Source organism: Nuphar pumila, chromosome 12 (assembly GCF_984573655.1).
Source record: "Nuphar pumila chromosome 12, dmNupPumi1.hap1.1, whole genome shotgun sequence".
In the NCBI taxonomy this organism is placed as follows: domain Eukaryota; kingdom Viridiplantae; phylum Streptophyta; class Magnoliopsida; order Nymphaeales; family Nymphaeaceae; genus Nuphar; species Nuphar pumila.
Genome location: NC_143260.1, coordinates 3,143,371 through 3,159,162, shown reverse-complemented (window position 1 = coordinate 3,159,162; position 15,792 = coordinate 3,143,371). Strand labels below are relative to the sequence as shown.

At 39.6% G+C, this 15,792-nt stretch overlaps 1 protein-coding gene across 1 annotated transcript; it reads left to right on the top strand.

Moving 5' to 3' along the window:
• The first annotated feature begins 9,647 nt into the window (after positions 1-9,647).
• On the top strand, positions 9,648-14,310 carry LOC149819666 (calmodulin-7). The gene is made up of 2 exons (XM_089983912.1): positions 9,648-9,965; positions 13,584-14,310. Exons 1-2 carry the CDS (start codon positions 9,890-9,892, stop codon positions 13,955-13,957), a joined length of 450 nt encoding a protein of 149 aa, XP_089840038.1. The 5' UTR covers positions 9,648-9,889; the 3' UTR covers positions 13,958-14,310.
• The last annotated feature ends 1,482 nt before the right edge of the window (positions 14,311-15,792 follow it).

Genomic DNA, 15,792 nt, shown 5'->3' with positions numbered 1-15,792 from the left:
GAGATGAAGTTCGGGATGGAGGTTAAAATCACCTGTCATCGATTCCTATCCTTTCCCATCCCCGATCCTTCTTTAGAGATGTCAATGGACCGAGGGAAAACAGGGCCCTGCCCCACCTCGCCCTATATGGACTGGGGATGGAGGACATGAAACAAGGATGGAGGCGGAGATGAAGGTTAAAATCAAAACCCATACAAGGATGAAGGCGAGGATTTTGAGATGGGGCGGCGCTGGAGACCTTGTCCCCCACCCCAGCTGGCCCACTGTCATCCCTTGCCTAACCCCAGCTAAGCATGTCATACCTACATATGATCATTGTCCTAGAAGCATATGCACTCAAGTTGGGCTGGTAAATGATCCGAGCAGCTTGTGACTCCACTCTGTTCGGCTCCTCACAAACTCGTTTGTGATCGGTTCATATATTTGTCGAGCGGAACCACGAGCAGCTCGTTTAGCTTAAAATGAGCCGAGCCCGAACACACGGTGTTCAGCTCGATAGTGCTGGTATAGATAATACATATATATATTTTTATGGATAATATATATTGTATGTAATATATTAAAGGAAGAATGCATAAATATATATATATATATATATATATATAAAGAATGAAAAATATATATATAAAATATGGACTATTAAGTGTCATTTATAAAAGGTTATATATATTTTCAAGTATAATATATAAAAATATATATACCATGTATAAATAACATAAAATGTTTTTACACTTACACGAGCCAGCTCGTATTCGGCTTGTCTCATTCAGGGATGAGCCGAGCTCGAGCTTGAATCAGCTAAACACGAACATGAGCTAAGCCACGAGCTCAATCCACTAGTAAATGAGCCCGAACATGCCCAGTTTGGTTCGTTCGGCTCGTTTACCACAAGGCCTTTGCTGGGCTTCGAATTGCGCAAGGAGGCGACTACTGCAGGAATGAAACCTTGATTTGTTTGGCAACTTGGTTTGACATGGCACGCAGTGTGTTAAATATCAACTTTTTATATTCAAAAAACGGTAAAATATGCAATATTTTACCTAGCTGATAAAAACATAAATATTAGTAGAAAATTAATCTTTTATTCATTTTACTTTTCTTTTGTGAAAATTTATTGGTGATGTTTTGTTGATAAAAATGCAAAAAGAATAAAAAAATAATTTCTTGCAAGAAAAGGTTGGCTCTATATTCTTGCTTTAAGCATTGTCATCATGCTTGAATCAAAATCAATGGAAATAACAGTTATAGCCAATGGCACAAATCTCACTCTCAAAAAAAAATTCTTGAGATATGTTGAAAATTTTCATATTTATCGGAAAATTTTGGAAAAATATCATCATATGTAAAATTACTGACTCCATCAATTTCATTTTTACGTTCGGAAAATTCTCTTGGATATTATTAGGAGGCGTGCTGCACTAAGCTTACAGGTTTTGAAGGGAAAAAGAAGAATGGATATGGATCTAGTTAATTGGGACGGGTGTGATCTCTGAGGGTCTAAAACAAATATCTGGATCCTACCCAGTTCTGATTAATCAGCATACATCAAAATGGAATTCGAATAGATTGGAGTTCCAACCTGGATAAGAACTGGATCCGGACCATATTGTCAGGCGTGGGATTTATACATCTGAATTTGGGTCGGATTCAGAACTATTATAGTTGGTTGTATCCAGATCTGAGTCAGAAGCAGGTAAAGAGAAATGTTTGCAATCTGGGATAGAAATGGATCCAATCTGAACCAGAATATTTTCCATATGAAAAATCAATGTGTTTTGGAATCCAGATCCAAACGGCTAGGTCTCTGATCCTGGGGGTGGTTTCTTAATGTAAATATTAAAAACAAGATCTGAGTGTATCTTAATAGTTATAATCCAAAAGATTTTCAAGGATCTTGAAATTTTGTTTGGAAGCATGATCAAGATCTTTGTCTTGAGGATAGTTCATGATAGGGATGGAAAACAAGCCGAGCTGCTGGCTTCAAATTCTTCAAATAGGCTTGACGAGCTGAACATGAACTATAGGTACTTGGCTCGGCTTGTCTCGTGTGAGCTCATTAAGCCGTAAAAAATATATTTTACATTATACTATGTATAAAACACATGATTGAACTATTTGATTTGCGAAAAAATAGGTTTAGTGGTAAAATCTTATTACTTCTAGCCCTGAAACAATGCATGTTTTTGTAATCCAATTTCTTCCTGATCTAAAACAAAGCATTTTTTCTGTAAATAAGCCAGTTCTAATTAGGCTCGTCTAACTCGGGTTCATTATGAGCTTGAACTCAGCCTTGCTTGCCACAAGAATGAGCTAAGTTTGAACACTTCAAGCTTGACTCATTCGAGTCGTTTAGCAGCCCTAATAGTTGATGCCCTTCACTTAGCATGAACAAAAAATGCAGCATGCCTATAAGTATCATATGTCCAAATCTAATGAAGTTGGATCAGATTGAACTTGGATCCAATTCCAAATAATAAATAAATGAGTAAATAAAATAACAAATTTTATGTGTGAGAAGATGGGTTAAACTCTAACATCTTCAATATGGATTAATCAATTCCATAAGATACTGAGAAAAGAAAAAAGAACCTCTAAATCTTATACATTTTGGTACTAAATTTGATAAAACATATCCAACTGGGTTGGTCAGACATGCCCCGTAAGATCCTGCCTGGATAAGGTTTCCTAGATTATGCTAGATCCTAATCTCTGCCACTCACAACTAACCTGGGTCCGACCCATTTAATACCAAAGTGCATTAGTGTCACAGGCCTATTTTCTTCAATAAGCCAGCACAGCGCAACAATCCTTCCTCACCGCCGCAAGCCTAATTATTGTTCCCTTGTCAATCGGAGAAGCTTGTAATTAATCAGATGCAAGAGAGCAAGAGAGAATGAAAGAAAAAGAATTACAATCACAAGAAGCAATCACAATGAGGGTGAACAAAAGAAAGCTCAATCTATTTGATTCATTTACAATTTAGCTTGTAGGCCTCTTACAGTTCAAGTATACGGGTTGCCCCTTCGGGGTATTGATTAACCTTAACTAGGTAGCTTACATCAGACTCAACGAAAGCAAAATAGACTCTAGATGCAACTTTATAATGTAAGTCACAAAGAAACATGCTCTCACTTTAAATCATGCATCGTTCTCGGTGCCATCTGCTTCATGGTAAGCCCTGACTTCAGGCAGGTAGCGGCTATTCATCTGGAAAATTAGCTCCCATGTAGGTTCCGTTGTTTCCTCCAACTACACTAGGTATTTCTTTGTTTCGCCCAAATAATTGACCTTATGGCGAAGGATCTTATTGAGGTGCTTCTCGACCCGTTGTGTTGTTGGGGATCTCAGCATGATGGGAGCATGTTGTGGCATGCTACGTTCTGGATCTCCATCATCTGTATGGAATTGTTTGAGGTTGCACACATGGAACACCGGGTGCACCTTGAAATCTATGAGCAACTCCAACTTGTATGCGAGTTTGCCCACCTTCTTTGTGATGGTGAATGATCCTTCGTACTTTCTTATCAGTACATGGTGTTGTCTGCGAAAGATGTTTGTACGACCAGGATAAAGCTTCACCAACACTTGAAACCCAGCGAGCCGTGAAATCGCTTCTTCGTGCGAAGTCACATCTTCCACCAGCTTGTTGACAGTTGCATCCAGTTTCTCTTGACCTCGAGGTGAACTCATCTTCTCAGCTTTGGTAACTGCATTGCCTTTGGTGTTACACAAGTTTTGATAGGACGCCACGATGTCTTTCTCACAAATCGTAGCATGTCGGCGTGTCTGTCGACACCGATTCCGGAATCTCTTCTCTAGCACGAAAACGGGCTCTAGCACCACTTGTCACGGGCCTATTTCCTTCAATAGGTCAACGTGGCGCGATGATCCTTTCTCACCGTCGCAAGCCTACTTATCACTCACTTGCCAGTCGCGAAAGCTTGTAATCAGAAAGCAAAAGAGAATGGAGGGAGAAGAATTGAAATCACAAGAAGCAATCACAATGAGGGTGAACAAAAAAAAGCTCAACACATTTTATTGATTCACAATTTAGCTCGTAGGCCTCTTACAATTCAAGTATATGAGCTGCCCTTTCGGGGTATTGATTAACCTGAATTGGACAACTTTCATCAGATTCAACGAAAGCAAAACAGACTCTAGATGCAACTTTACAACGTAAGTCACAAGGAAACAATTAGCACCAATGCATAAAATACCTGAGCACGATCGGGCTACAAATGGGTTGGACTGTGGGTCCTTCGATCTGATTCTGACATAATATTCTAAGATACGGATTCCAAATATGATCAAAATATATGTTCATAGCATATTGGGACTTACATGTTCGGACTTTCTGGAATTCAAACTGAATTCGGATCGACACTTTTTGTCAGATCTGCATCGGATTCAGATCAAATCTTAAGCAAATTGCATGTTTTATGTGCAAATCCTTGTTTTTTAAGCCTTTGATCTGATTCAATACTACCATTTAAAATTTGAATCTAGGATTAACTTTACTACATCTAAACTAGTTAACATCTAATTTCCGAATTGGATTCAAATTCAGACTTGCTGCCCAATATTTGGATTTGGACTTGGATCTACCATGATCAGACTTGTTTGCAACCAAATGACAATCATCAAGCCAATTACCGTGTAAAGTAATTCTTACCGTATAAAATTAAATTTTTTACTTTAAAAGTAATTAGAAAAATTAAAAAATACTACCATTTAAGCGTGTTTTATAATTTGAGCTAATTGTTTTGTGCCATATTAATCGATGGATTGGGTACAGGCTGGACAATGATAGATCTGAATCTGAATTCAAAATGCAAACAATAGATCCGAACCTGAAACATACTTGATCAGGCAGGATTGAATCCAGATCCAAAATATATGTGATAAATCTGGACCGGCTAAGAAAAGAATAAGCATAAACTTTTCACATGTGAAAAGAATAAAGGAGCAAATCATATCCTGATCTGAATCTGAATTAGATCTGACCTAAAAGATCGATCTCAACCCAATCAAATCCAAAAATAATCCGAGTAAGCTAATCTGTGTCCAATCTTGTTTTAAGGACCCGGATATTAAAATTGGATATCCGACTATATCTAATCCGTTTGCACCCCTACTGGTTGGCACAAGCATATATACCTACTTCAGCTTCATGTTAAACTGACATATAAGTGGGACCCAAACAACGAATCGGCCCAACTAAGGGATGTAAATGTGTTGGAGTTCTGACCCATGGCCGAACATAATCCAACACACATTGTCGGATTGGGATGGTGTTTTTTTTAATCTGAGTCAGATCCAGAACAGATATACTTGGGTCAATTTGGATCTGGGTTGAAATTGAATAACAATACATGGTTTGGTTGGGTCACACCAAAATAGACTTTACCTCTTTTTGCCTGATCCAGTACCATAGGATCCCTTCTTTTACTGGTTCCTGAACATCAATGTGAGATTCGAGTATGATCTGGATCCAAAATGAACCGACTTTTTAAAATTGGTATCCAATTTCGAGATGAATTTGACAGACCCATACCTGATCTATTTGTGTTCCTTCAAACCACTTCAGAGCATAGGGGCATGCAATGGGCCGGGCCATTGACCGAGCCGGCCGGTCAAATGACGGGCTTGGGCCAAAAACCCGGTTCGGGCTGGCCATTGGGAAAACCCTGCCCACGGCCTGCCCCTTAGGCCCATGGGCCTAATTGGACCTATTATGTTATATATATATATATATAGAGAGAGAGATACCCGGTTTCCCACCTTTATCAGAGTGATACCTGGGATAAAAACAAAAAAAAAATAGAAAAAAAAAAGAGTAAACTACTTAAGAGAAAAACATGACTTGCCCCAGGACACCTCTGCGCCCAGTCAACAGTGTTCAGATAAAACTGTTCTACACAGCTTTGTCCGCGCAATCAAACACACCCTAATGGTTACACTTGATGGCCGCCTAGACGAGTACGTCCTGCTATTGGTGGGCAGCACATCCTACGTCAAACTTACGATGCGAGAGCCCCACCAAAGAAAGATGACATTAGGGATGGATTTTATCCAATATCCATCCTCCTCCGACTCTATTTAGATGGATTTGGTAAACCAAAACCTTATCTGATTATAATGGGATTCAGATATGGTTTTGATTTTTTACTGCAGCAGATATCCAAAGTTGACGGATGTCCAGATCTAATTAGATGTAAATAACCGAATTTGGTATGAGAATTTCACTATCAGAGTCTGAATCCAATTCTAAATCCATTTAGCAAATATCCGATTAATAGGATCTGGTATTGGCCACATCCAACCCGAATTCTAATCGTTTGCATCTCTAGATGTCATCGTTGCAGCCCCCAAGGGATGAAACAATGACATTTTGGATAAGGGTCACCATCAGGCAGGCCCGATTAAGGTTAGATAAGGGCCCAACACGCTCAACCCTTATTTTGGCCCGGGCCTGGGCTGACTCAGTAATACTCGAGCTCGGGCTGGGCCTGCCAGGCCCTATACAAATTACACGAGGGCCAGGTTTGATCCGAACCCGATTATCTAACCGTGCCGGGCTGGGCCCGACTTGAATTGGGCCTTGGCTGCATTTTGCAGCCGAAACCAATTCGTTAATTATGGGCCCGGTACCTGTCAGACATCTAGCTGGATGGCCACCCGTAATAATGGATGAACTCGTGCAAATGACACAAATGGGACACGCCATAACAGATGACACGACCCAGACACTATAGATATTATTCCAATATTTTTAATTGAACTATATTTCATTAAAAATTTATTTTGTATATCTATATACCATAAAATAGTTTTTGTTAATTAAAACGATTCGTATCCTCGTACCTTATTTTTTGAGAAAATTACGAATCTCGAACTCGTGTCACGCCATTTTAACGTACATGTAACTTTTGTGACCTAGCCAACCGTGTCACCAGTTCGGATACGAATATCCGGGCACAGGCCCGTGGGCGTTTAGAGTGAATCTTGGTTCGAACTTCGACCCATGAAAGGACCGAACCGTCATTAGAAACATTGGCTGAGAGCTCTATTGTAAAATCATTGCCTTCGGAATATGGATGACGTGTCAGTCAGCGCTGATGGCGAAGCATAACCGCGTGAGAACCGCGTAACGAAATAAATATTCTTCCATTTTCTGCCCTTCGCCTTCTGAAAAGGACGACAAAGTCTGGAGCAGGTGGTGGTCCACCAGAAAACCCCATTTTTTTAAAAAAAAAATCTCGGATTTTAAAATTCAGGGAAATACCGAAATTAAACGCTCAAATAAGCAGCCCACGACGAAGGAATCTAGGATTTATAAAGATTTTAAATATTTATTATTAAATTTTTTGCCTTTCCCACTATTCATAGAGCAGACTATGACGATACTGCCCCTTGCCTTATGATTGTGCATCTCTTATACCCTGTTTGAGTGAAATTTTCTATATGATTCATCGTCTCGATGAGATCGCTTTACTCTGTTAGACAGTTACCATGTTTGTTTCAGATGTAAGGCAGGGTAGACGTGGGCAAGGTTGTTAAATGCGTTTAGTCCAAGCTAGGCTTTGAGCCTGGGCTTCGCCTCTGAGGCGTACCCCTCAGGTACTAAGGCGTACACCTCTCACAACGTGAGACTCTCAAGTATTCGTGGTATATCTAAAATATCGTAAAAATATGTGGCATTTTTGTAGAGATGTTAATGGATTGAATTTAATGCTTGATATCTTCGTCATTTTTTACCTGACCAGTTAAAAAAAAGAAAATCTCAAAATCCCTTTTGAGGAGGCAGGGCTTCAGGTACTGAGTGCGCCTCAGTACCTTGAGCGTGTGCCTCGTCTTTGAGGTGTACGCTTCAAGTACTGAGGCGTACGCCTCTCACAACACTGGATGTGGGTCCCACTCGATGTTTTCATGGCTTGAACAACAAAATCTCTTACCATGTTCATGTTCATCCCTAAATGTGGCTTTTGTTCATACATTTTAGTAGCTAGGGGGTGTCAACGGGTCGGGTTTGGTTTGGACCCAGGTGAAACCAGACTTGGTCCATTATAAGAAAAATCATACTCAAACCCGATAAGAACTACGTTAACCAAACCCGGTAAAACCATTTTTTTTATTTTTTATCATTTTTACATTGAAAATTTGTGGGTCTTAATCGAAACTCGGGTCTGAGCTGAGTTTAGTATAAAATTTCACAAACTATACCTGAGTCCATGTATTAATCCGACCTTCTGGTCCCGACTTAATCAGGTCTTCTTATTTATCACTATACCCGGACCCTATAGGGTTTAGTTTAGGTTGGGTCCGGGTAAAACAGGCCCGCTGACAACCCTACGTTTTATGCAACGATGCGATCTGTCTGACAGCCACTTATCTTGGCATTTCTCGAATTGAGTGTAATGTTGATTCAGGTCCGATGTGACTAATACCGAATCTACCTGACCTGATGGAATGTCGGCTAAATGCATATAGATGAAGAAAAACTTATACAAATCTGATTTTTTACATGTTATCGGTATCTGTCAAATCCAAATATCGATCTGTTTTCATAATATGAAAAACATTAAAAACCATGTCTGCATCTAATTATAATAATCGAGATCACCAAATTCAACTAAACATAATCGAATTTGATCATTGACATCACATCCCTATCCATAGATCCGATGGATTTGTGTGTGGATCACACACTGTCTTACTTCAAACAAAAGATTGATCCTATATATATAATCTAAATAGAGTCCATCTCTGACTTTCCCTCGAATAAGCTCTCTTCTGGTCTTGGCATTTTTAATCTTGCAATCTAACGGTTGAAACTCCAATGTAATTTTATTGTCTTGGGTGAATCTTTGCACATAAAAAAAGCTTATTCTTAGTTATATTAGAAACATGCAATTCATCAAAAATTCTGAACATCTAAAACTAAAAAAAAAAAAAAATTGCCAATATGAGAAATAGTCAAACATGTACCATTGCCAACTTTAATGGAGTGATGAGATGAGTCCGCTCCAGGGATAATAGATGTGTCATGATGGGAGTCATGAGGAGGAGGTGTAGACCGAACCTCTCCACTGATCAAATGGCAAGGTTTGAAAGTGTGACCTGCCTGCCTTCACCTGAACCATGATGAGACCAACCTGGTAATTATATTACATGGTGGTCTTCCATATATAAAATCGACCTTCTTGTTCTCATCATGCTCAGTTAGGTGAGCTTCTTGAGCTTGTCTGTGAAGCTCTGTCAGGCTGAAAAGAATCATACTCAACCAGTAAGCCTCTTAAAATATAGAGAATAGTCATCACCTTGAACCAGCTTACCTGCCATGGCAAGTTATTGCTTTTTGCATCTTACTTCCTTTTGACTCCGAGTCGTATCCCTTCCTCCTGTAGTAGTCACAGTTAGCTTTATAAAAAAAATCATCGTGTCTCGTTCGTGTCCATGTCACGTAGGATGCCACCAAGGGAGCTCCTTGTCATTTAAAAAAAAACAGCGATGGGGGGAGGGGTTCAACGTTTAAGAATCTTTGGAAGGATCATGGCAGATGGTAATTATTGGAAGTGTTCAGGACATTTAGATAGATCCCCTCTGTCTTTATTTATTTTTTAATTTTTTTTTAATTTTTGTTTCCAAATTTAAGCGCGGCTGAGAATGGGCCAGGGAGGACGTCTTCAGGCGCGCAGCCGCGGTTGTATAAAAGGCAGATAGATAGCCGGGCGTTTCGGTGAGGAGGAAAAAAGGCCAAAAAAAACGAAGACGAAGAAGAAGAACCGTAGCGGTCCCCTCAATTGCTCTCCCTGTCCTTCTCCCTCACCCTCTCTGAGACTTGTTGATCTGCGATCTCTTCTCCTTCCCGTGATCTCGTAGAAGAGGAATGGCCGATCAGCTCACGGACGACCAGATCTCTGAATTCAAGGAGGCCTTCAGCCTGTTCGATAAGGATGGAGACGGTGATCTCTCTCTCTCTCTCTCTCTCAGAGCGTGATTTTATGATGTTTCGGTTTAGGATTTACTTGATCGTTGTGTTTCTGGGATTGATTACGGTGTCTATCAGGTTTGGTTGTGAGAGGGGTTTACTTTACGGTGTTTTGATCGTTTTCTGTGGAAATTTTGGGGCGATTAGGTTTTTGTTCCTGCGGATCATGATAAAGTTTTCGGGTTGATGGTTGGATGATCCCCATGATCAGTGTTAGGGTTTTCTGATGGTGTTTCGCTGGGTAGAACCGAGTTTTTTTTGTAGCCTTTTTTGTTGTTTTTAGAGATTGGAATGAGCGGTTTCATTTTCTAAAGGAGATTGTTTGCAAATACTTGGGAGATGATTGTTTCCTGATGGCAAGAATAGGTTATTCTTTCTTCTTTGGTGGACAATTTCAAAAGAAATTTTTCTTTTTTTATGAAGCCTGTGATGCGCTTTGTTGAGATCTCCGAGTGGATTTTGTTTGATTGCTTCTGTGGATTGTAGACCTAGTTGGAGATAATTTTTTTAGATCATTGTGGATGTTGATAGAAAGAGGTCAACGATCAATATCCAGATTTCTCGTCATCTTTTTGTTTTTCTTTTTTTCCTTTGAAGTTTCTTCTTTTTTGTATTATTTGGCATTTAATAGAAGTTTCATTATATGATGTCTGAGATGGATATTATGCTTTACATTTTCAATATGCTATTTGTTACAAACTTTGTAACTTGGGGATTAATATTGCTTTCAGTAGTTGGATTTGTTTGTTTATTTATATTTTTATTGATTGTTTTTGTTGAAAAAGTTCATTGATCAGCGCGACGCTGATAGTAGCGCTTTTCTCTCATTCTTGAAAAGTTCCTTTTAGGAATTTGCACCATTGTTTTATCCGGTTGATAAAAAAGTTTTATCCTTTATGCGGATCACAAGGGAAAGCTCGTGTGGGTGGTTAGGTCAGGTTCAGTATGATTGTACAATCCCTTGTATAATTAATTGTTTTGAGGGAGTCGTTAACCAAATCTGCTCATGCTTACATTAGAAGAGATATATGCTCTTCCACGTGGGTGGCTTTTTAGAAAAAGGTTATTGTATGATAATATTAATGTGCGCTTTCCAAAAAATGGTAACAAATGTAATGTTTACAGTATAAGGGTTATTCTAATAATGGGGTGTGTACTTGAGCCTTCACGCTCGAAGTGAATGTGATGACGAAGGTTTTATTGAACAAAATGTTTATAGTCCATAATTTTGTGATTGTGTTTATTTTAGTCTTGTTTTTGTTACTTTTTTGGGAGACAACTTTTTTTGGGAATTCCATGAAAGATACTTTGGCCAATTTTTTGCCCTTATTCCAAAAATGGGCCTCATTTTTTGAATTTCCTGACAGTGGCTACGGTTTCCTGAAAACTGCTATATAGAGAACTTGAGGTTAGCCTCCAACATCTTGGGAATAGTGATTCTTTGTTTCCTTTTAGAGTTGAAAAACACTTATTTACTCATAGAAAAGAGGGCTAGGTGTTTTAGTCATTTGAGGGTTTTATTTCGTTTGATGCAATTTCACTGAGATTTAACCTCAGTTAATTGTCAATGGTAAGAGTAGATCTTTGTTTGGCAGTTTCCAGAAAAACTGAGGCCCATATCATGGAATTCAGAAACGTGAACCTTTTAATAGATGTGTATTTGACATTCAGGAATCACTTAAACGCTGTCTAAAAGTCTATCAGTATAATTTCCACAGCTGTTTCTGTTTGTTTATTTGTTCATTCATATGCTTTTATGTAATAGCAATTCTTGTGGGTCCGTTCATTGAAAGATGCCCCAAGCCTCACGAGAAGGGCTGGAAATTTTGTGTTGGATTAACTCACAGAGACTGATGCTTGAGTGATCAAGGTTCTACTGTTCTTAACAGTTAATAGTTTAATTACAGTCTTTGATGTGGTTGGTATCTGATATGAATATTGGAGGTTGTTACACAGGGAGTCCTTTATCACAAAAATTTGATTTTATTGTTGAGTAAATGTTTGCTTCTACATGATGTCAAATGAGATAGCTGAAAGGCTAGATTGCACTATGATAACTGTGTGGTCCTCGGGTTTGAAACCTGCGGGGCTTATCCCCCAACTTGCCCATAAAAAATGCTTAGGGTGTTTGCTGATCGATCTGCTCTCCCTTTATTTCTTGCTAGTAGCGTTTTAAGGGATCTGTGGTTCTGCCCCTTGAGGATGATTTGCCTCACTTTGGACTGAAAAGTGTTATGGTCAGAGATTTTCTAGTGGCAGTTTCGCCTGCTTCTAAATATTCCAACTCAATTTCTCTTATTAAGAAAAATCGGTTACCTACTTCTGCTTAATCTCAATTGTAAGCAACTTTTGAGCATTTTTTTTCTTTGTATTTTAGTTACAGCTATTATGATCTTTTTTGAACTCTTGAAGCGTTCCTTAATCCATTTGAGGTCTGTCTCTTGCATTTTGGGTCTTGAAACCTTGTTTGACATATTCAAATAGGTTCTATTTTTGTTGTATTTATTTTCCCCTTTAAAGTATCACTTGATCCCTGTTCTGTAGTGTATTATTGGTGTCTGGTGTTGCTGAACGCTGGTCCATGTAACATGGTGCTTGTGCAGCCCAAATCCCCCATGTTGCACCCGCACTTATGTGTCGTAGGTCCAAAATTGTCTAAGTTTAAAAGGAAAACTTAAAAACTTTAAAAAACTTATAATTGTATAACTGTAAATGCATTCTATGGTGTGTGTGTGTGTGTGTGATACTATCTATTGCTTGTACAAAACTAGTTGGAAAATCACAGATGCAAGTTGTATCCACTCAAATCACAGATGCAAGTTCGACCTAGTTTCTTTGCTTGGGATCACATCTTGGATTATGTAAAAATGTGATGTTTGATACGTGTGGATTTTTTGACAACTCGTATGGAACACCCATAGAATGGTAGTCTATAGGACCAAGAACATACATTGTGGTCATTGTTTTTTTGATGCCGTTGAAAAACCTGCTTAAACCTTGTAAATCAGATGCACAAAAAAGGGGGTATTTTCTACTAGATTGCATGTACCATGTATCTTCTGCTAAGTTAAGCCCTGGTGATAAATCTGTAAATGCCTACTGCCAAGGGTTGTCCTTCCAAGTTCTTTTGAACAAACATAGAATTGTATTTTTCTCAACCCCAAAAGCTGCTGGGGGTTTGTGTCGTTTACCTAATTTTGCATGCGCTACTGTTGTGCCTTCCAGTATTTTCCGGACACAAGCTTTCGGGGGTTTTTGCCGTTCCTCTCCGACAGGACCAACCATATGCAGCTTTTCTTGAGAACCTCCTCTGGAACATGGGAAAAACTGGTTATAGGCTTGATAGAGGCATACCATTCCTGGAAATTGGGCCAATTTGAGGTTTTGACCGCCTTGATGCTTGAACGATGTGCATATTGTAATGCCTTCTGATTTAATTAGGGGCAGGTGCGGCTGTGTTTGACGAGCAATATGGGCTGTTATTTTTCTGTCTAAATTCTGATTTTTAAGTCTATTTACGCCTTGTACTTCATGATCTTTGTTCGTTTGGTAGATCAACTTAGTTTATTTTTTTGCATCCAAACGAGAACAGGTTGCATCACAACCAAGGAGCTGGGCACAGTCATGCGGTCGCTGGGTCAGAACCCGACAGAGGCGGAGCTGCAGGACATGATCAACGAGGTTGATGCAGATGGGAACGGGACCATCGATTTCCCTGAGTTCCTCAACCTGATGGCAAGGAAGATGAAGGACACCGACTCTGAGGAGGAGCTCAAGGAGGCCTTCCGGGTTTTCGACAAGGACCAGAATGGCTTCATCTCTGCTGCTGAGCTCCGTCACGTGATGACCAATCTCGGGGAGAAACTCACCGATGAGGAGGTGGACGAGATGATCCGCGAGGCTGATGTTGACGGCGATGGCCAGATCAACTACGAGGAGTTTGTCAAAGTCATGATGGCCAAGTGAGGAATCTGGCAAGATAAATATGTCCTCATATGTGCGTAGGAATCACACCATCTCTGTAGCAGCAGCTCTTACTATATAGCCTCTCGTTTTCGTTGGTCCTTGGAGGCGTGTCGTATCTGTGTACGTGTGCTTTTGGTAGTCTTTGGTTTCCCTGATAATTTGGGTGTGGGGCGTGGTATGGTGGCAAGTTTGTTGTGCTTGTAGGTTGGAAGAATGAACAAATGGGTCTGTCCAAAAGGGGGACGTGGGTGCTTATTTTTGTTTCTTTTTCTTTCTCTTTTTTTTCTTCTTTGCTTCTGTTGTCCTGATGACTGTTAAAATTTTATTCAAACCCTGATCTTATTTTTTGGCAACACCGAGCGCGTTTGAAGACAATAAACAAGAAGATGATATCTGCATGATTTTGTTCATGTGCAATTTTGCAGCAAGAGGCCCTTGCTTATTGGAGACTGGGATGAGGAGCCTACTGTAGCCTTTGATTTTTTATTATGCATAGGTATCTAATCGCAGAGATGGTAGGCAACTTCTCTACTTTGTTGTTATTGGTAGGCAACCTCTTTACTTGTTGCTCCCCGGTCTTTGTATGTGTCTTGGTGGTGGTGAATATTTCAGAGGGAGCGGAAATTGTGGGCTTTTGGCCACCTTTTTGTGCAATCGTCTTTGAATTGTGCCTCGTTTTCATGGAGGTTTCTTCGCGTAAATATCACAAAAAAATTGCTCTTTGTTTCCGTGTTTTCGCAAGGCATCATTTTTTCGTGATAGACGGTTCCGGGTAACCTATTTTAATAATCTGCTTGAACCACACGCATCTCTAAGCTGATGCTGACCGTCATGTCCACCTTAAGGCTCGTTCCTGTGATTGGGCCAATGGACCACCCCCGTCTTGGAGGGTGACAGCCAATACGTGTCATCCAGTGGTTGGGGCCGAACACATTTCTAGATACAAGTGTTTTGACCCGATGACTGTCTTCTCTTTTGCTCTCGAGGAAATTGTGATGTCGGTTCAAGCCTTGGTTTATTTCTGGTTCATTCTTCCTACTGTTTTTCGCTTGGCATCTTATATGTTAACTGTGTAAAATACTTATTCAAAAAAGAAATACAATAAGATCTGTTTCGTCATCTTAGCACTATATGTATGTGTCGTTCATTTTTGCTACTGAAATGGCATTCTTGTATCGTTGAATTGGCATTGATCTTATCGCATCTGTTAGGCACCTTTTTTTTCTTTTTCTTTTTCTTTTTTGAGGAAAGATACCAAATTCAATTTTCAAGAGTGTCGATTTTCTTGATCTGATTTTAGATGGTGGACAGTGGACACCCATAACTACAAAGAACAACTAGATTAACCGAAAAATAACTCGAAATAACAAGAAATTGAAATATTATAAAACTGTCTCAAAATCAAGCTAAGATACTAATCAATCCTCTCATGCATTTATAGAGGAAAAAACCCCGACTAGGACAGGTTTCAGTTTCCTTAAGTGAGCACAAATTTAATCAAGATAACTAGATTTGAAATTTTATAGGATCCATTGAGATGGCAAACTGCATCAATCTGCAATAGCCTTGAGCTGGAGTGATACAAACTATGAAGGAAATGGATGTAAGCGTGCCTTCTTCATCCTCTTCTTCTCCTAATCCACCTAATTTGGTCCTGGGTCTGTTGCTGGGTTCACTGAAGAATATGGATCGCCCTGCCGAATTGAATCCAAACCATTTTATACCATCGGACCTGGGCTTGCCCTACACAGTGATCCAAGTCCTGACCAAGAATTTTCAAGATTTGGTCTATATAATCGTGTTGGATTTCAATGGTCACCGAAATGACCACGACC